The 20,545-nt window shown below is 36.7% G+C and overlaps 2 protein-coding genes across 2 annotated transcripts in view; both read left to right on the forward strand.

Moving 5' to 3' along the window:
* Positions 1–2,581, forward strand: part of LOC110099327 (UPF0187 protein At3g61320, chloroplastic) — a 9,262-nt gene extending 6,681 nt beyond the window's left edge. The window contains exons 3-4 of the mRNA XM_020826436.2: positions 1,274–1,480; positions 2,124–2,581. Of these exons, the coding sequence (XP_020682095.1) occupies positions 1,274–1,480; positions 2,124–2,300 (384 nt within the window). The 3' untranslated portion in view covers positions 2,301–2,581. The remainder of the gene's footprint in view (positions 1–1,273; positions 1,481–2,123) is intronic.
* A 2,597-nt stretch (positions 2,582–5,178) lies between these two features.
* Positions 5,179–20,545, forward strand: part of LOC110099318 — a 19,126-nt gene continuing 3,759 nt past the window's right edge. The window contains exons 1-3 of the mRNA XM_020826424.2: positions 5,179–5,356; positions 5,685–5,793; positions 12,290–14,655. Of these exons, the coding sequence (XP_020682083.1) occupies positions 12,628–14,655 (2,028 nt within the window). The 5' untranslated portion in view covers positions 5,179–5,356; positions 5,685–5,793; positions 12,290–12,627. The remainder of the gene's footprint in view (positions 5,357–5,684; positions 5,794–12,289; positions 14,656–20,545) is intronic.

Consider the following 20,545-nt stretch of genomic DNA (forward strand, 5'->3'; position numbering starts at 1 on the left):
AGGTGGATGAGTGGCTTTACCCTTAGAGATAGGATACGAAATGAGCATATATGTGAAAAGGTTGGAGTAGCTCCAGTGAAAGATAAGATTAGAGAGAGTCGCCTTAGATGGTTTGGTCACATTAAACGAAGGCCTCCCGATGACCCGGTTAGGAAAATTGAGGTATTAGATTTGACTTATGTTAAGAAAGGTAGAGGTAGACCTAAAAAGACTTGGTTAGAAAATATTAGAAATGATCTTTATTTATTAGATTTAAATGAGAATTTGACTTTTAACTGAACACTGGTAAAAAAGGATTCATGTAGCCGACCCCACATAGTGGGACAAAGGCTTGATGTTGTTGTTGTAACCCTTTGGTTCATAACAATTACACTCCCCTTCCGCCTGCTCAATGTTTTGGTTGAATATTTAATGGTGTATTGCGGGTGTTTTGGATCAGGATATGGCATATGAGAAGTTGAGTGATAAAGATAAGATAATAACTTCAATGGAGAAACATGATTCTTGCTTCATACTAACAAGGCAATGAATTTCACATCCAAAGAACAAATCTCAGTTTCAATCGTATCATCAAAAACTCATTAAGACTTTGCTGGGACTATTTATGCAACTAGCTTGAATATGATAGCGATCTAACATCTTTAATAAATAACAATAAATACATCCTAATTTGACTTGTCCACACTAAAGTTAATTACCGTAATATGCAGGAATAATAGCATTGAAATCTCATGGCAAACAACTGTGACTCAAATGTCATAAATTAATAACAAAATCACTTTTAATGTCCTAAAAACAGGGATTAAAAATGACTTACAAAGAAACAATAAATGATTGACTTGAAGCGTTGAACTCCAATAGCAAGCTATTTATATGCATTGACTTGAGCTCTATTTGGGACGGCTTTCTTATTGCTTCTTAAAGCAGTTTTTTTGTAAAAAAATTAAATTTTTTATACTAGAAAGCTGCTTTAAGAAGCAGTAAGAAAGACATCCCAAACAAAACCTTAATATGTAGATGGCTATCACTTTGTAAGAATTTCCGTCAGTTCAGAGAAAATAAAGAGAACATCTACTTTGCGGAAGAAAACAAGGATGTTTATTTGGTATCTGTCAAATGTCTGGGCATTTTGTACTCATTCATATTCAAAGTTTTTTACAGTTAAATATATTTCGACTGAGTTGCTTGTTTAGTTGCCTTCTGCCTGACGATTGTAGCTGAGAACTGTTTTGGCATCAACTAACTAATACATATAAACTGATTTTGTGAACAGGAGTCTAAAATTTCTTGCTTTTATGATGGCATCAGTGTTTGTGAGCAAATCATTGGCATCCCAATCCCCTTATCTTACACTCGTTTGACATCAAGGTTTCTAGTATTGTGGCATTTATCTCTTCCAATTATACTTTGGGATGACTGCAATTGGATTGTAGTTCCAGCTACCTTCATTAGCGCAGCCTCCTTGTTTTGCATTGAGGAAGTAAGTTCTCCACTTTGTTATCATTTTTTTCTCCTTTGTCTTTTCATTTTTTTCCATGGAAAGTATTACTCGAAGTTTCCATAAATGTTTATGTAATAGTATAAAAAAAAAGTTTATGTAAAAAATATAAATAAATAAATAGAGTATCAAAAAAAAAAAAAAAAAAGTTTATGTCAAATATATATATTTTAATTTAGTTAAATGACTTTACTTCAAGTCATTCTTCTTGCTGAGTCTTTAGAATTGGGCAAATTATTAGGTCCGGTCACCGGACATCCAATAAAAACTTGCCAGATGGACTGTACTTTGCCTGTGCGCTTTCACTACGCTTTGACTGTGCTTTTTTGACGACGCTTTACCTTGGCTTTACCTGCACGTTATCTGTGCTTTACCTGCACTTTTTGACTCAAAACGCAGTCCACGTGGCAAATTTTTAGTGGATGTCCGGACCTATTTCTAGGTCCAGTGACCGAACGTAATAATTTGCCTTAAAATTGGCTCCATTAGGAGAATTTCGCGTGGAGGTTTCAACTCATCAGATTTGTTCTTCTCTGTGACTTAATTATCGATGTAAATTTTGTTATAGTTATATATATCTAGGCTCTCATAGTTTTCTAATTAATTTTCTTTATTTTTATTCCAGGTCGGAGTTTTGATCGAGGAGCCATTCCCCATGCTTGCACTGGACGAGCTCTGCAAGCAACTAAATGAAAGCATCCTAGAGGCCATTAAGATGCAGAGATCCGTTTACGCACGGCTAACTGCAAAGCTGAAGGGCCACCACGGCGCCCACTCCATCAATGGCCGCCTCAACTCTTAAGAATTGCTATTTCTACCAAGAATACACAGAGCCGCGCGTCTTACAAGCTGGACCACTAAAGTCGACAGTAATCAGAGCTTTCACTTTAGTACTACAGAAAGCGAAGTCCGTCAAAAAGCCGGAGCAATGCAAGATCTGTACAGCGAGATGAGTATTATCAATGTGAAATGTTAATATCAGAATATAATTGGCTCCAATAATGTTAGAAGAACTTAGCTGTGTTGTTACAAGTTAATATTGGCCGCTCGATTAAGTTGCCGTGATTCCTAGGATGGGCGATACTCCGCAAGGAACTTTTATTTGGTCCGGTGAACGTACGCAACTCTATGTTCGGCCGCTAGTAGAATCGCGACACGCATTTTCATTATTTATCGCGCCCCCCGACAACCCGATCCGGAACGGACCCAAGATTGCTCGGTATTGCTAGGTGTTGGTCGATTTTGCTCGGCAATAACCAATACCGAGCAAATACCTAATAATACCGAGCAAATATTGAGTTGTATCGAGTTTTTTCTAGCAATACCGAGCAAATCCTGTGCAAATACCGAGTTGTACCGATCTGATTGTTACGTATTTGTTGAGTATTTATTATATATTTTAAAATACGTAGTAAATATTCAACAAATTTTAGCAAATATTCAATAAATATTTAGCAAAAAATTATCAAATACTTGCAAATATTCACAATTGAGGATTTGTTGAATATTTACTACGTATCTATAAATATGCAGTAAATACTTAGCAAATTTGAACGGTCATCTACTTTTGGAGTCCGCACAGTCCTTTCCTGCAAGTAAAATCAATAAGACTCAACTAAGGTGGGTGTATACATAAATTAATAAAATAAGATAATGTTTTGTATAATATTGAAATCTTAAATATTTATAGAAATTATATTGAAATATTTTATGCTTTTAGTAAAAAATAATCAATTATTAATTTTCACTGAGTTAGTTATTTTTTTTAATGATTTAGACATAAATGAATTTATTAATCTACTATAAGTAGTTTAGCGTTAGTTTTATATTCAAGAGCATTTTTGATGCCGCATAAAAATCTTTCTATAAAGATGTAAATGGTAATGTTCCGATATGTATTTATTAGATTGCTTCTGTACGCGCTATAAATATTATTTTATTAAAATTGCCCATAGGGGTGTCAATTTTTGACACGACCCGAATTCGATCCTGAAAAATTTGGGTTTGGGTCAACCCGAACCCGAAACGGGTCGGGTTTGGGTTGAACAAATCAATCCGTTTTAAAAATTGGGTCGGGTTTGGGTTGACCCAACAACCCGAAATTGACCCGAAAGTGTCACGAAAACTCATATTTAACCCGAAAACCCGAGATTGACCAATTTTTGACCCGATTTTGATTCGAAAATCGAATATTGTCCCGATTTTGACCTGAAAATTAGCAATTTTAGGTCAACTTCGGGCCATTCGTGTCGGGTCGCGTTGACTCGGACCCGAATCGGGTCGGGTTCGGGTCCAGAAACCTGACCCATTTTTAAAAACGGGTCGGATTCGGGTTGACCCGAATAGTGCCGAGTCAGTTCCGGGTTCGACCCGAGCCCGACCCGCTGACCCGAATTGACACCCCTAATTGTGGACAAGATATATATTTTTCTTTATTTGTGAAGTTTGTGTTCTACAAAATTGAAGATTTTTGTTTAAGGTCATACTTGTTGAAGAAGCTCATAAAAATTTATATGAATTTCATGTGAAGCGATTCAATCAAAATGGGGGTTTTATGAACTTTTATTTAAGATTTTTTTTATTAATCTTTGTTAATTAAGTGAAAAACTTAATTAAGATTAACTTATTTAAAATATCTTTATTAATCTTTCTACAAAATTGAAGATTTGCTTAGTCATTTTTAAAAAGGAAAAAAAAAATACAAATAATGTGATGACATACATGCAATAAATTGAATAATGACTTTTGAATCGCAAAACTATATAATAAAAAAAGTTGATTAGAACCCTCCGCTCAATGACTTTGCCAGTGGATTATTTATTCTGTGCGGACGTTGAAGGTCTTCCAGAGACTAATCAGAATGCACCAAGTCATCCATTCGGTAGGTATTGTAGTTTGGTACTGCTCAGTACCGCTGATGTGGTTGCACCTGATTTGCCCTGAATGTAGAGCTACATCCAACTTTCGCACAGAATAATTTCTCTTATCAATGACGTTATATGTTCGTGTAAGTACTCGAATATATTTGTGAATGATATATTTTGACATAAAATATTAGAAAATTATAAATTACATTAATTTGAATTTTCCAATAATTCAACGTGGCAGTACAGGACAAAGGGCTCCGGAGCTTTTTTTTTTAATGGCCTCAGGAGCTAGCTAGTTAAATGTTTCGAATACAAATTGATGATTCCTAGTTGTAAACTTTAAATATATTTAAGAATATTTTTAATGAATAATAAAATTACAAGATTCCCTTCCAACAATTCCGTCGGTCTACGCTTCGCCTTATACAACAACGTGGCAAGAACCAAGGGAATCTCCCGAGGCCCTTCTGCTTCCTTTTTACAAATATACCCTTCATTTCTTCTCCATAATCATACAATGTCCTTGAAAATTATATTTGCTTATTGCAGAAAGATCGCCCAATATGTTAGGGGCCTCAATTATGGCTAAGAAGGATAACTCCTTGGACCAACGAATCATTCAATCACGAATTTTACGGGTCTATTGCTAAATTGGAGAGGTTTTTTTAGTAATTTTCTTCTGCAATACATCAACGGATCTGGCGATGGGCACATTGCTTCATTTAAAAAAGGAAAACGTTATTATAAGAGACGTAAAATTGTTCTGACACTCTGATTGTTGTTGATTAAGAAATTATTTATTTACTTGACAAAAGCACCGGAGAGTAGCGACTTCCAATGCAGACCAGTGTCATGCCGTCGGTGACTCCCCCACTGCTCCACTGGCCACTATGAAACCGCAGCGTCGGGCATTGCAGCAAAAAGCGCTACGGGTTTCTTGTCTCCCGTCTCACCTCACTTTTCTTCGCTTCTTCGTTGTTCGAGCTCAAAGGTAATTTGTTTGGGTCCTTTGGTGCCGTTGGTGTTCGTTTTTCAGTCCGGTCGAGCTACAAGGGGTGTTTTCGGCTAGACTTAGAAGTGAAGCTAGGGTTTACTGATGTTATTTAGGAGGAACGTGAGAGAAAATCTCTGTTGTTTTGCCTTTATGGTATTGTTCTAGATTTCATGGCATTAGTCAGGTGATAGATTAGTAAGATCTGGTTGATTAACGCTGTTTTAGTTCACTTCTCTGCTTTTGACAATGATGTTTTGTCGGTTGTGGTTTTTTTTAAAAGTGTTTTCAGCAAACCAATTTTCCTCTCCTTTGTTCCCTGGTGCAGAAGTTGGAGATGAGGGAGGTCCAGATGCTGAGCTATGCATTCATTGCAGCAACCATTGCCTGCTTAGGTTCATGGATGAGCATACAGCTTCCGGTTGCACTGCCTTTGGGTGGGGTATATTTGCGTTTATCCATTGTTATTGAAAATTGGAGTGAAAAGGGAAAGCTCAGCTGATGGCGGAAGCATGCTTGCTCCTGTTATTGATCATAACAAATTTGTATTACTGTTGTTGTGTTGTTTACCTTTTTTCCTTATGACTTCAATTTTTCATCGCCTCTGAAGTTGCTCATCATCGTGTTTCATTTGCTTGTTTGTTTTGTTAACAGTTCCGATCATTTCTTCTCCATTGCTTTATGATTTCATAGTTTTTTTTTTAAATAATAATAATGAATGCTTTCAGCATATTCAGCTAGGAGCATATTAATCAGTTGAAAACGACCTACCATTTAATAATATGCAATATATAGACAACTATGCCGGATCAAGTAATCTAATGATAGAGTAGAATATCGATCCCATGAGGAAGAATGTTTACTTGCAAATATTGGTACTGTCTACTATAATTACAATAATTATCATACTCAATAAAAATAAATTTTGGTGGAGATTCAATCACTTAATTTAAAATCAATAAAAAATTTAAATAAAACACTATTTGGATAAAATATTTGGATTGATGGAACGTAAATACAATATATTTCCTAATGATTATCTTTTATATTGATGCTATTCAGAGCATATGTATCACCGACTGCTCAGTCGAGCGTGAATAGATAAATGACAGATTAAACCTTCCTACCTCAATGCCACTCTAAACTCCCATATTTTGCTACCCTATGAAAATCTTAGAAGAGTAAGTTAAGCATGTTCTGTTAAAACCCCCGTATTACAATTCATCTCTTTAAATTTGATATATATATATATATATATCAAGCATTATGCCTACTCTTCAGGCATCATATTAATCTAAAATACCTAGTTGTGCCTGCTTTTCTATTCCTAGGCTCCACATTACACTTGATATTAACCATACATATGGTTGCTATGTACATTAAATGAAGACCTCATATATTGAAAACATCACTAAATTATTGATGAAGAGAATTCATTAGTATTCCATGTTTCATTTACACAATTAATCCAAAATTACAGAATTTAACCACACATGAAGGAAAAGTGAAGCAAACTTATTTTTATTAATTGCACAATAGAAAGAAAATACTAAAGAAAAGATATCACCAAATGAGTTCAATGATCTCTTTTACACTCTTCTTTAAATTTACATAATTGCTTCCATAAACATTGACCAAAATCACTTATGAAGTGGATCTAGTGCTCCTTGAATTCTCTTAATTTTCTCTCTTAAGAAAATTGTAGAGAAACACTATGAAGATTGAAATTAACTAAGTGATTGAACTATTTTACTAACATTACAAATGGACTATTTATAAAAAAATATAGAAAATGGGCTCTGACGTTGCGGCGCTCTAGAAACATGCACTGCGACATTGTAGAGACTTGCGCTATGGCTCCCATAAATGAACTAATGCCGTTGCGCTGAAGAATTTCCTCATTTGCGGCGCTTGCTGATGTGGACCCGCTGTTAAATGAATCGACGCATCACTTCGCTGACAGATTATGTCCTGGTTGGTTACAACTATAGTGCTGTGGCGCTATTGATGGTTGAGCGCTATGATGTTCACGTGGCACTCCCTTCGACTTGGCTGCATTGGAAATTAGTATAACGGCGCTGTGCAGACAGAAACTGGGCTTTATAGCATTGGCTCCTTCAATGCCGTGGCACTGTCAAATAGAGATCGGGCAACCATGTCCATAATGGGCACTCTAGCAGTGTCAATGATGGCATCGCGGCGGTATAGTGTCTAATACCGCGACGCTTTATGATATTTAGAATTTCAGGTCTTTCTTGTATTTTCCTTCACAACACAACTAAAATAATATGGTTTTACTAGCAATTTAACATATAAAATATAATATTATTTATACTCATCATTAATGCATAACAATCTACCTGCATAAAGTAGCAAATAACTGAAGAATAATGCCATGCTATTGGATTCACACGTTGAACTATTATGCAAATATATCATATTGACAAATCAACGACGTGTAAATATATTATACAAATGCACTATACACCATGTTAATGTGCTAAATCACTATAATGCATATCAAACACTTCATGCAAAATGCAAACACGTAGACTAACATGGTTGTATATATGTTGATACATAAATGCACATACAAGTATATTAATATACAAATAAAGGAATGGGCGTGTGTGCGAATATGCATGTTGATCATAGATATTTGAATACATACAACACTATACAAATATATCATGCAAAATAACATATAAAAGCATACTCATGCACAGGCCCCGACGTGCGTGTTGTAGGTACGCATATGGCGTGTAAGGATGCTGTACGAGTCAAAAATAATTCCAAAATTGAGCCCGATCTTTCTAAATAATTGGATAAGGATCAACACAGTTCAAACCATCAAACAAATATACAGTAACAATGTTGATCAGGATATTTATTTTATACATTAATATTAGGCTTTCAAGATCTATTATAAGAAAAATTAACTAACAAATGTATAAAGCCGACAACAGGATCGATCCTTCTATGTGGGTAGATAGGAGTCGACACGGCTCAGCTATGAAACAATTATACTGTTATAATGCCGACCATAATATTTATTTTATACATTCATATTAGACATTCAATGTCTCTAACAAAAAAATTCACTAATAAAAGTATAAAACTAATAATGAACCCGATCCTCTATAGTCAAGAAGACAGAGCGGACAAGGTTCGATTAAAAAATGAATTTGTCCTTGAAAACCCCAAATAATGGTCGTATTAATAGAAAATCTCAATCGGAGGATACCATAAATATAAAAATACCTCCCAAATTAACATAAAATACACCCAATGATGTTAATATCTAAAATTGAAATAAATCATCAAAACACATAAAGCAAAATACCCATCTACCCTTCACAATAGTTTGTCGAGATAGACAAATCTAAAAAACACTTTAGCTGACAAAGAGCAAATGTTTATTAAAGAATATTATTAAAATTCATTCTCAAATAATCTATTGCTAGTAAGGACTTGACACATGTATTCTAACCGGTGGTTTTGCCGCCAAATGACACCACAGGTAAACATTTATGACCATGATCCTCTGAATTAGGTGGTTTTGCCACCAAATGACACCACTAAATTACGATCATGATTAGAGCCTGCATGTTCTTCAATGACTTCAAATCCTTGAGATATGAATCAATAGGATATAATCATTAGGGAATAAATCCCTCTATTAGCTAAAGTGAATTCAAATTTGTCTCCGTAAACAAATATTTACCATAGGTCTACAAGGTACTATTGGACGAAGCAACCCATGGTTGCCGAAAAGAATCCTACTGTCAGGTTAGGCTGACTACCTCTTCTGACTAAGTAGACTAGGGATCATAATGACCCAGGACGACGGAACCATGTGATCTTGATCGGGCTCATCATTATTCCCCAAACATCCGCTTTAAGCGCAAGGTGGTGAATTTCTAGTTTTAAATATCAAAATTTCAAATACCAAATCATGCTGCTACTAAACGCAATATACCATGTATCTGTTTGATGGCGCCTTCTGAAAAATTTCCTTGGAACCTAAACATTAAAACTCTTATTGATGACCCGAAGAAAATAAGAGGGTTCGCGGAGAGTCCGGGGCGCGAATTTTCGGAGCCCATAGGGATTTATCAAAAGGTGGTGTGAAGGACCTCTCATTGTTGAGAATAGCACATATGTCCTGCATCTTTCTTGCGCGTACAAGGGATGTATCGGCTAGCAATAAGTTGATTAATGACAGGCTATTTTTGCTAAGGCTTTTGAGATGGAATATATAGTTATTTATCTTGAGATGTCTCACACTATGCTATGAACAATGATGATGATATTCAAATGCTATAATCATGCTATAATCAATGCGGTGCCAAATATATGATGGCTCCAGTCCTTGATTACGATGCCAATATATGACAACTAATATGTTCTCTCTACAGTTTATGCTTATTATATAATTGTTTCTCAATGCTATCATCATGTCACTGATGAAAATTTGTTTCCAAATTACTCTGTATAAATCTCCATGTCCTCCCGTTATTTAAATGTTTAAAGCTAATATACATATTGCTTCTCCAATTGTATTTATTGTTACTTAAAATTATGATTTACCCACTGAGTTGCGTATATAACTCACCCGTATGATCATGATGATGGAATTGCCCAAGCAATATCCTATATACAAATGCTAAAAAATTATTTTGGCGTCAATTTATTTAACCTCTCGAGAACAAATGCAAATAAAAAGTCAGGGAAGGCTTGATCAAACCATTCTATGTTCATGAAGCTAGGGTCTTCCAAGCAAAGCGTTGAATGAAGTCTCTGAGTCGATGATGTTGAACTTTGCTTCAGTCTGAAAGTCTCCAATTCTGAGTAGAAGGGTTATCGAACCAAGGGCTCTCTCGCCCTGCTCGTTGAATCCTCGTAGCATCATCTTGTCGGAGCTTAACTGGCGGACGTCAATTTCCAAGTGAGCGAGGACCCTTAAGTTCATAATGTTGACCGATGCACCCGGATCAACAAGAACTCTGGAGAAGAAAGCGTCAAAGAGCTAGAATGTGATCACTGATGACAAACGGTTACTAGTTATGGGCTGAAGACTATTTGTTTGTCACATAAGTGAGATTATCTAAATCTACTTCTATCTACAAAATTATGTTATGTATAGAGTATATAAGAAGAAAGAGATTCAGTTACGAGTCTTGGTTCAAGAGTCTCGATGCAGAGGAACCATTTCCCATAAGTGATTTCACGAAAGCCGGTCCCCAATAGGCTAATGCATGACTTCAAGACCTCGACCAGTTTAGCTTTTCAATTTGAACTTTATGCCACTCCGCTAGCAACGCGAGCAGAGCGAGAGAACGAAGTTGACTGTTGTTATGACTGAATTAGCACCTTTTTTGATCTATTTAGTGATCATGTGGCAGGCTGCTTTTATGGTTTTTTCTGCATCCGGATAAAAGAGTTAACTAAGTCTCAGATCGACCAAATTGAACTACTACCTACTTGACTGACTGACCGGAAGAACTCCTATTGACAGAAGGCTCAAGGGCCCTAGCTATAGACAAGAAAGACGCAGTGTGCTTTAGAATAGATGATTTCTAAATAGGATCTCCTTGGCTTGAAGAAAGAGAAAGCTTTCTTAGCAGGAACTTCTCAATCGCTCCTTTCAGTCGCGCCTCCCATTCCATTACCCCAAGCCCGAAAAGCTAGTGCAAGTCGGACATTGTTTTCGGGGAGAACCAAAGGTGCGAGCGAAACGAAGCAATTCCTCAGACTGTGAAAAAACACAAATTTGTGTTTTTCTCTTTCTATTATACGACGATATTTCGAGTTGAGTTACTTTATTGAGGAGTTGCTTTTGTTGGTTTCGAGTGTAACCCCACGACCGGTCTTGATACCTAGGGCGTAGCATAAAGAATAAATCTTTCTTGTTGTCTTGCAAGCCAGGCAAGACCTACTCCTCTACTAGCGCCTGCCCAAAAAGCCAAAAAGAAAATAGATGCACTCACTAGTTAGCTAGTTCGGGAAGCTAGCAAGTCAGTCGTTTCTCTTTTATCAGTAGGACTTGAAGCATTTTTGAAGTAAGCGAGTGACGCAGGTCAGGGATGGTGCTAAGCCTTTCCTTTTAGATCCTCATCTCCCAGCAAGCAGCAAGTAGTCTGAAAGCTCGTCTGTCAGCAGGTTTGAAGTTAAGAAATTTGTTTTACTTGTTGAAGAGAAGCTGCTAGAAGTTAATGCGAAGCTCCACAGGAGCACAAGATCTAATCAGTAGAGCATCAAGAATAAAGTCATTAAAGCTGCTAAATAGGTTAATGAGAGAGTTCTATATTAACAAGGAATTGCCAGAGGAATCCAATAAACAAATAACAAAAAATTTCACAAAAAAGAATAGAATACCAGATTAGGACATGATTAAATCCAGTTAAATTTTGAGTTGACTAAAATTGACACTTTCAAGTCAAGCTGGCTTGACTTGAAATATATTTCGATTTTTGAGTTGAGTTCATATCGATTTTTGAGTTGAGTTCATATCGAATTGACTCATTTTTATTTTGAGGTTGATTCTAATTTGACTTGCTTGCACCTGCCCTCCATGTTCATTCATTTTGAGGTTTATTATGTCAACAGTGCTTGCTCCGTGGATGAAGGCATTTTTTGTCTAACAAATAAATTTTGTATTTTGTTTGTTCTCCTTTGCACTTATTTTCAATTTTCATCATCGATCTTTGTAGCATTCTTGTCCACAGGTTTCTACTGGTGGTCTTCCTTTCATGAATGACTCTTAAGAACTTTTTTTTAGAAGGTTGGATTTTTGAAATGCTTTGGCATTTGAGAACAAATCTAGACTAGCTTGTGCGAATTCTTTATGATCTATGAAGAACTCCTGAACCTAACTGAGCTTGCTAGCCTTTATGCGTATTGTTTAGATAACTCTTTTCCTGATTTGTGCAGGGTAACAACACGACTGATGAACATGTAATTCAATTAACAGCTACTGGATCTTCCAGTTGGTGGGAGCCTTATGTGGTGGATATGACACTTTCTCTTGTTAAATTATTTTGATGATGTTAGTGACCATGCGCTCAAGCTGTTCAAGCTGCTCAGCCATCAGATGCAAATGATTATTTATATGCATTCCTTTATCAGGCTGCATGAAAGTAGAAAGAGTTTTAAAAGGTTAAAATGATGAGTGCTGTAGTGAGAGGCATGGTGCTTTTGTGTCTTGAAGTTCGATAACTGTTCTGTGATAAGAGGCTGACTTAATTTTCTTCTTCATTGTCAACATCTCAATGGATCTCGACATCGCACTTGAGAGTGAAAATGTTTTCCAGGTTGGACCAAGATCTAAGATTGCAATTTCATCTTTCTCTAATAGGAAGAAGGCAGAAGAGAGGGTTGTATATCAATGTACAAATGCAGAAGATGGAGATAAAAGATGGCGACACTTGAGCACCTATGGCTTGATTGTTAACGATTCTAGTGAATTGTTTTTGTGTAATCCTGCCTGTTCCCTTCGGAAAAGCATGCCTTCCAGGTCAATTGGAATGGATGTAAAAGATAGTGAGGTGCCAAAGCGGGGTTCTATGTATCAAAGCTCAGAAGAAGTCAGAAGAATTCAAGAGGATACAGATAGCAGGAGTGTGAAGCAATACCGTAGTGATGATGCTTTTCTGTCTTTTGAAGTTATCAAATCCTCACCACGGCATTCATCAAAAAAATCTGTTTACTTTCCTCAACCAACTAAAGAAGCTCTGATGTCTTTAAACATGGATCAAGATTCTCCATCTTGTGAGTTATTTCCGAAAGAAAATATTGAGTTTTTAGACTTGTCATTCCGCGAACTCTTAGAGGACCGTTCAAAGATCAGTATTTCAAGCTCAAATACAGATCCAGCAGGCATCAGTTCTGCAGATAACCTCTTGGAAATGCACTTGCGGACCGAAGAGATCGCTATTTTTTCTGGAAAGGAAGCTCCTGAGTTTGTAGAGAAAGTGCAGGTAAAAGAAACAAATTCTGGTACACTTCAGTTGTTTAGTGATGGAGTTGATGCTGGTATTATCTATAACAGAGATTCTATTTGCATTCTGCCCAAATCCTTTTCAGCAAATGTAGGAACTTCAATCACATCTTATCATTTAGAAAGAGAGATTTTAAAATCCAGCCCAAAGACTCGTTTCAGTCCATTTAAGAAGATGTTGGATCCTATTTTGAAATCTAAATCTCTGCGCAACCCATTTCACAAGGAACCAGAAATCAGTAGTGGTACAGCCTCCGATGCTCGAAACTTAAGTAGACATAAAATTTTCCCCAAATACCTACTGAATGATTTCTCAAGGGCAGCTCAGAAGATTGAAAATGACAGTGAATCTAACGGAAGTGACCATGTGATGAAAACAGCTATTTCTCCTGCTCACTTGCATGCTGCTCTCAGATTGGAATGTAACCATGGTGCCCCACTGTATGAATTCTCTGTTAAAGATAATGAAGATGTTCTCTGTGCGAAGACATGGAAAGCTGAAAATGATTTTAATTGGATGTATACTTTCCATTGCTGTAAAAAGAAAAGTAATAGCCACAATAATAGAACAAAAGACAGACATGATCAGCTATCTCTAATGATTGGTCAGATGCAGGTTTCTTGTTACTTGTGCCCAGAGATCACTGGTGCTGGATCTTTTGATAACTCAGCTGTTACAGAGTTCACTATGTATGACATTGCTCAAGCAAGAAGGAACCATGCGGTTGAGAGATCCCATGTCTCATCGAATTCCAGTCAAACTGCTGTTTTTACTGTTGCAGACAGTTTAGTTGCAGAAGCTTCAGAATCAAGTCGCTTGAATAAGGCTGGAAACAACCATTATCCTGTTAGCGTCTTTTCCTCTGACTTTGACTCGGAACATTCAACTTCTTGTCCCTGGGAACCAACCGAGTTACAGCCAAACCTTGAAATCGCTGCCATTGTTATTCAGATCTCTTTTACTAAGAAAGATGCCTTGAAAAATATTCAAGCGGGAGAAAAGTACAGCAGTGGAAACAAAGGCTTTTCTAGTGTTTCTGTAGCAGATCAGACAAGAGTTACCGTTGGTACTCACCCTAGTTCTGCATATATAAAGGTAGTTACACCCAGTGGGAGACATGGTCTCCCTAACAGTGAGGAAGATGGGCCTTCTTCATTACTTGACAGATGGAGATTTGGTGGAGGCTGTGATTGTGGTGGTTGGGACATGGGCTGCCCAATTCTTTTGTTTGAAACTATCAACAATGATAATGTGACTTCAATAACTGGAACGCAACTACCAATTCTTCTTTTTGCTAAGGTATGGTTCTCTAATTGCTTTTTCTTTGATTTTTTTTAATTATCAAAATATCGTGTTTCATGTAAGTTATAATACAAGAAGTTTGGTGAGGATATATAGTTGTCTTTAGTCTTTACGGAACCTTTTGAATTATTGGCATATTTTTTGTTTGCATAGATGAAAGAACATTTTTAAGCACATGTCAGGAAAAGTTGATTTAATGTCTGGAAATTTGAAATTATTATGGAGAGAAAACATACAATAAGCAATTGTGATGATGATTTATATAGCAATTTTACAACAAATGTTACAGCAAATGTTAATCTGCCAGCTTGTGCAACAACCGTGCTGGTTGATCAAAATTTTACTCTGATGCATATTCGTTAGAATTATCTGATCCTTTTTTCTTCGCTTAAAACGGTTTCATCCAAGACTTTTAAGATTCTCTTTTGTGCTAAAGTGTGCTAAAGTGTGCTAAAGTGCTAAACCATCTTATTTGAATCATTGAGTTTTTTTTTTCATGCTAGATACATGGAGTGTAATTTTACTAGCAATAGATCTAGTGGGGGTTTGCGACTTTAGACGTTAAAGTCATTAATAAGAGTATAGATTTTAGATATCTCAGGTCTATTGTCAAAGTGATGGTAAAATAGATGGAGATATTATTAATAGAATTTAAGTTGGATAGTTGAAGTGGAGGGATGCATCACGACTGTTGTGTAGTAGAAAATTATCCCTAAAACTTAAAGAGAAAGTTCTATAAGATGGTAGTGAGGCTTGCAATGTTTTATGGACAGAATGCTGGCCATTAAAAGAGAGGAATAAAATTAAGTTGATTGTTGCAGAGACGAGGATGCTCAGGTGGATGAGTGGTTTCACTCTTATAGTCAAAATGCGAAACAAGTGTATATGTGAAAAGGTTGGAGTAGCTCCAATGACAGATAAGATTAGAGAATAGCCTTAGATGGTTTTGTCACATAAAATTTCTGCCTTCCAATGACCCGATTAGGATAGCAGATGTTGACATATGTTAAGAAAGATAGATCTAGATAAAAAAAGACTTGGTTTGAAAATATTAGAAATGACTCTTTTTTATTTGATTTAAATGAGAATTTGACCTTAACCGGACAATGGAGAAAAATGATTCATGTGGCCAACCCCATATAGTGGGGTAGAGGCTTGTGTTGTTGTTGTAGTTGAAAATTTAGAAGAGGATATCCAACATAGGTGGATGAGATATTTTGATATGCTTTTTAATAAAGATTTTGAGAATACGATTGACTTTAGTGATATTAGTATCTTAAATGAAATAGAGGTTTTTATTTTTATTTTAGTATTAGTAAAGCTGAAGTTGGATAGAATTTAAAAAAATAAAGTGTGAAAAAATAGTTGGACCTAATGATATTCTAATAGAGGTGTAAAAATGTTTATGAGATGAAGAAAATTTCTTAGCTTACTAAACTTTTTATTGTTATTTTGAAGATTAAAAATATACCAGATGAGTGAAAAAGTAGTATGTTGCTTCCTAATTTTAAGAATAAAGGTATGCACAAGAGTGCGAATTATAGAGGAATTATATTAATGTGTTATGCATTGAAATTGAGAGAGTAATTGAGCATAGGTTATGACGTAATCTGTTGTTTCTCAAAATCAAATTAGATTTATGCTTGGAAGTTCTACTATATATGGAAGCTATGCATTCATTGAGTGGTCTGATGGGGAAGTTTAGAGAGAATAAGGAGGATCTACATGTGATATTTATCAATTTAAAGAAAACATCTGATGAAGTTCCAAGAGAGTGTGATAGATCATAATTGTTGTATAAATTCTAGATCTATGCAAGTATACATATTGTGTCAAATAATAAAGTAATCAGTAGAGTATTGTTCCCGGAAGGAAAAGAATTATTCTAAAATCATTCTAGTACTGTTTATGTGAACTGTTTAATTTATCTTATCAGTATAATTATAAGGGTGTGTTAATAAGAGCTATCAACTACAATTTCTAAAAGAAAAGAATTCTATGCCAAAGGGGCTTTGAACCTATGATGGTTAAAAACTCATGAATGCAAAAGTTAGAACTCTACTAATGTTACTATGAATCAGAGCAAATTTACTCTTAGTCTCCGTCGAGCATGTTTGGGTGTTTAGCTAACTTTTCACTCAATTACATTGATTATGTCTATTTAAGATTCGAGAGCTCTAGCCATCATGTCTATGCATGATAGAGCAATGTTTAAAATTTTGTATTCGGGTATTGAGGCGTTTTTCATTCGTGAGGCGAGGCGTAAGCCTCAAAATCAAAATATTGCGTAAACATAAAATGATAAATTTTTTATATACTAATGAGTGAATAATATAAAACATAAAAAAGCATAAGATATGAAGTTAAATCAAAATATCTCAATAATAAGACAACATAAAATATAGTTCAACTCAAAACTCTATCTTTCCCAAATCCTAATATTCTTTTCATTAACATAAAATTCCAATTTCCAAAAATAAATAGCAATGACATAGCACATAAGAACTCATAAGTCATCAGCACTGTCATCACTAAGGGGTTCTTCATTTGAATCATCATTATGGTGAACTGCTTTCTCCCCTTCCTCCTCTTCTATAAGTCCAATGTCGGGCATTTACTTCAAGATTTATGTAAGTTTTAATATATATAGCGTGAGGTGTAAGCCTCATGCTAGTGAGGCGAGGCGGGCCTCAACCAAGTTGAGGCGCAAGCCTCATAAAAAAAACTCGAGGTGTACTTTAGTGGAATTGCGCAAATGCGAGCCTCAAGGCGAGCCTCATATTGCGCAATTTTAAACCATGTGATAGAGTTCAGTTTTAAATCCCCTAATTGTTCCTCTACTCTGTCAAAGTGATAGATCACACTAATTTTTAAGTTCATTCAAGACCTCAACATAAACTAAATTAAGTATGAGAGAATTAAAATAATATTTGAATGATTCATTGAATTAAGATCCAATCCTAAGGACACATGGTTTCTAACATATCCTATGCCCAAAGAAATATCTTAGCCGGCCATGGAATTGGAAATAAACAAAACACACTGCATTTATCTGAAAATTAAAAAAAGCAAGAGATATTTTAAAATATGCCACCACGAAGTTCTTTACAACACGTTACAGACTTTTCTTATCACAAGAATGGACTTCCTGCAATTGCACTCACTTCTTCACTCTTTCTAGACTTTTTCTTATACTATTTTCAAATAAAAATATGGTCAGCCCCCTCATAAATTCAGCTAAAATTATTTCTATTTATTACAAATAACCACGTCGCTGCTAGTAGCAGTGTTGCGGCACTGGTGAAAAGAATTAACGTTGTGGCGCTCATGAATCTCATTGCTGCGATGCTCATGAATCTCATTGTGCGGTGCTATGACTGAATCAATGTGTTTCTTTTATGTGGTAATTGAATTAATTGTTGCGTCATGATGTTCATGTAATTTGGCTCTTTGGCACCCTACTCAGCGCTTCGGTGTTGCTACTTACTGACATTGCATCGCTGGATTTTCTTTGCTGTGGTGTCTTGCTCTCTTTTATTTTGGTCGAATTTAGGGATCGGACATTGTGATGCTCTATGGTTCGACATTGTGGTGCCTACACAACTTTTGGGTTGGAGGGAAAATTCAAATTTGGTGATGTTTAGGGATTAATAAATTTTCCTTTTGCTTTAATTAGTTTCTTCTTGTTAGGATTTGTGTTATTTTGAATTAAATCTGAAATTTGAGATCTTGATGTTGGTTTTTGGCCTAGACTTTGGCTAGAGATTTGGAGAGCTGATCTTCCTCTCGAATTGAATATTCGTTGTATCATGTTATTTTTTTTCTTCTATTATTGAATTTCAAGAGCTTTCTTCTTGATTATGCCCACATATTTTGTAAAATCTGCGCAGTGATTTCAGCAGTTTTCTTTATTTTTGGTGGCTATTTCCTATCAAATTGGTATCAGAGCATTTCGATCTAAGGGAACCAATGGCCGGAAGGAAAGTGAAATTTTTGGAGGGAGAATTAGGTCAACTCAAATCAGATTTTGAAGATTTTTATTTTTATTTTTATTTTTAGAATCAATTTGCTTCCGTCCATGAAAAGATGGATGGAAGGTTCGCCGTAGTAGAAGACATGCTGAATAAATTACTTGAAGTCAAACCCACTCAGGCGACATTTGAAGCAAAGGAAACCACCGGCGACCAGGGAAGAGGTGACAACCATAACATGTTTAGGGGAAGAAAAAACTTAGAAGTGGGGATTCTGGAGGGAGAAGATGGGTCCCTCCGCTAGAGCCACTTTCTAAGGAGGAGATAAGCATCGACTATGAATGAAGGGGTGCTGATTTTGTGAGAAGAGGGGAGGATTTCGATCGCTGGGGTGTTGATTTTTAAAGGAGAGGAGACTTTGACGAAGGATATGTGTTTGAGCACCGAAGGAAAGAGCATGACAATTGGAGAGCAACTCTTCTTCGAGGAATGGGTTGTTACGGTGGATTCAGAGGAAACGGGGGTGACCCAACGGTAGGAAATTGAAGATGACTATCTTTGAGGGAAAGGACGCATATGGGTGGATCTACAAAATAAAGAGATGGTTTGTAGCAACGGGTTGATCGAGGAGGAGAAATTAACAGCGGCGGGGCTATGTCTGAAAGAGAAGGCGTTGGTTTGGTATCAGTGGAAGGACATGAGGTGACCCATTCGGAGTTGACGGAAGCAAGGACTGGTTGCTTGAATGATTCTGAACTAGTAGGGGAGGAGACTTCTATGAGCAATTCTTCGCCCTGACGCAGGAGGGGACTATGAGAGAGTTCCGTGACAGATTTGAGTACATAACTAGCAGGCTAGATCGACTTTCTGAGATAGTGCTAGAAGGGAACTTTATGAAGGGGCTTAAATCAGAGATCAGAGCAGCTGTCAAAGTGATGAGGCCTCGTGATTTGGGGGAGGCCATGAAGCTGGCATAATTGGTCGAGGACCAAAAGTATCTGGAGAGGGGGACTAGAGGTAGCAGCTTAGGGGGATTGTATAGGATGACCACCATATTTTTAGCTCCTAAGGGATCCAGACCAGGAGGTCTGTGTGAAGCCCCAAAGGAAAAGATTAGAGGGGGATTTGGGAGAAATTTCAAGAAGCTCACTAAGTAGTTTTAGGAGAAGCGAGCAAGGGGCTTGTGCTTCATATTTGACAAGAAATACATGCCGAGACATAGGTGTAAGGATCGAACTCTTTAGGTTCTCATCATCTGTGATAACTAAGAAGCTAAGGAGGGACGTGAGAGTGGGCCTGTGGTGGAGGAAGAGGAGAAGCTGCATCTAGATATGTGGAAGTCTCTTTGAACTCAGTGGTGGGATTCACCCCGAATCACATCATGAAGGTGACGGGAGAGATAACTGTCAGAGAGGTGATGATGATGATCAATAGTGGGGAAGGCCACAATTTCATCTACAATTAGATTATAGATCTGTTGGGGGTGAAATTGGTGGACACCGGGGGCTATGGGATGATGATAGGCACGAGGAAGGTTGAGATGGGTAGAGGAGTATGTAAGGGAGTAGTGCTAACTATTCAAGGGATTCAAGTGAGGGATGATTTTCTTTCATTAGAGTTAGGAAGCATTGGCGTCATCCTGGGGATGAAGTGGCTGCAGATCTTGGGATACCAAGGTCAATTGGGGAGCACTGAGGATGGAATTGGAGGTATAGAGGAGGATGCTGATCCTAGGAGATGCAGGATTATCTAGAGCCATGGTGTCCTTCAAGACTATGATTAGGACCATACAGGAGGTTGGGGAAGGGATTCTTGTGGAACTCCAAAGATTAGAAGGGATTACCTTGGAGGCAGAGGGAGACATCACTTTGTTAGTACAATCGCTCATTCAACAATTCAATGGGGGGGGGGGGGGG

Source organism: Dendrobium catenatum, unplaced genomic scaffold (assembly GCF_001605985.2).
Source record: "Dendrobium catenatum unplaced genomic scaffold, ASM160598v2 fragScaff_scaffold_542, whole genome shotgun sequence".
Taxonomy (NCBI): Eukaryota; Viridiplantae; Streptophyta; class Magnoliopsida; order Asparagales; family Orchidaceae; genus Dendrobium; species Dendrobium catenatum.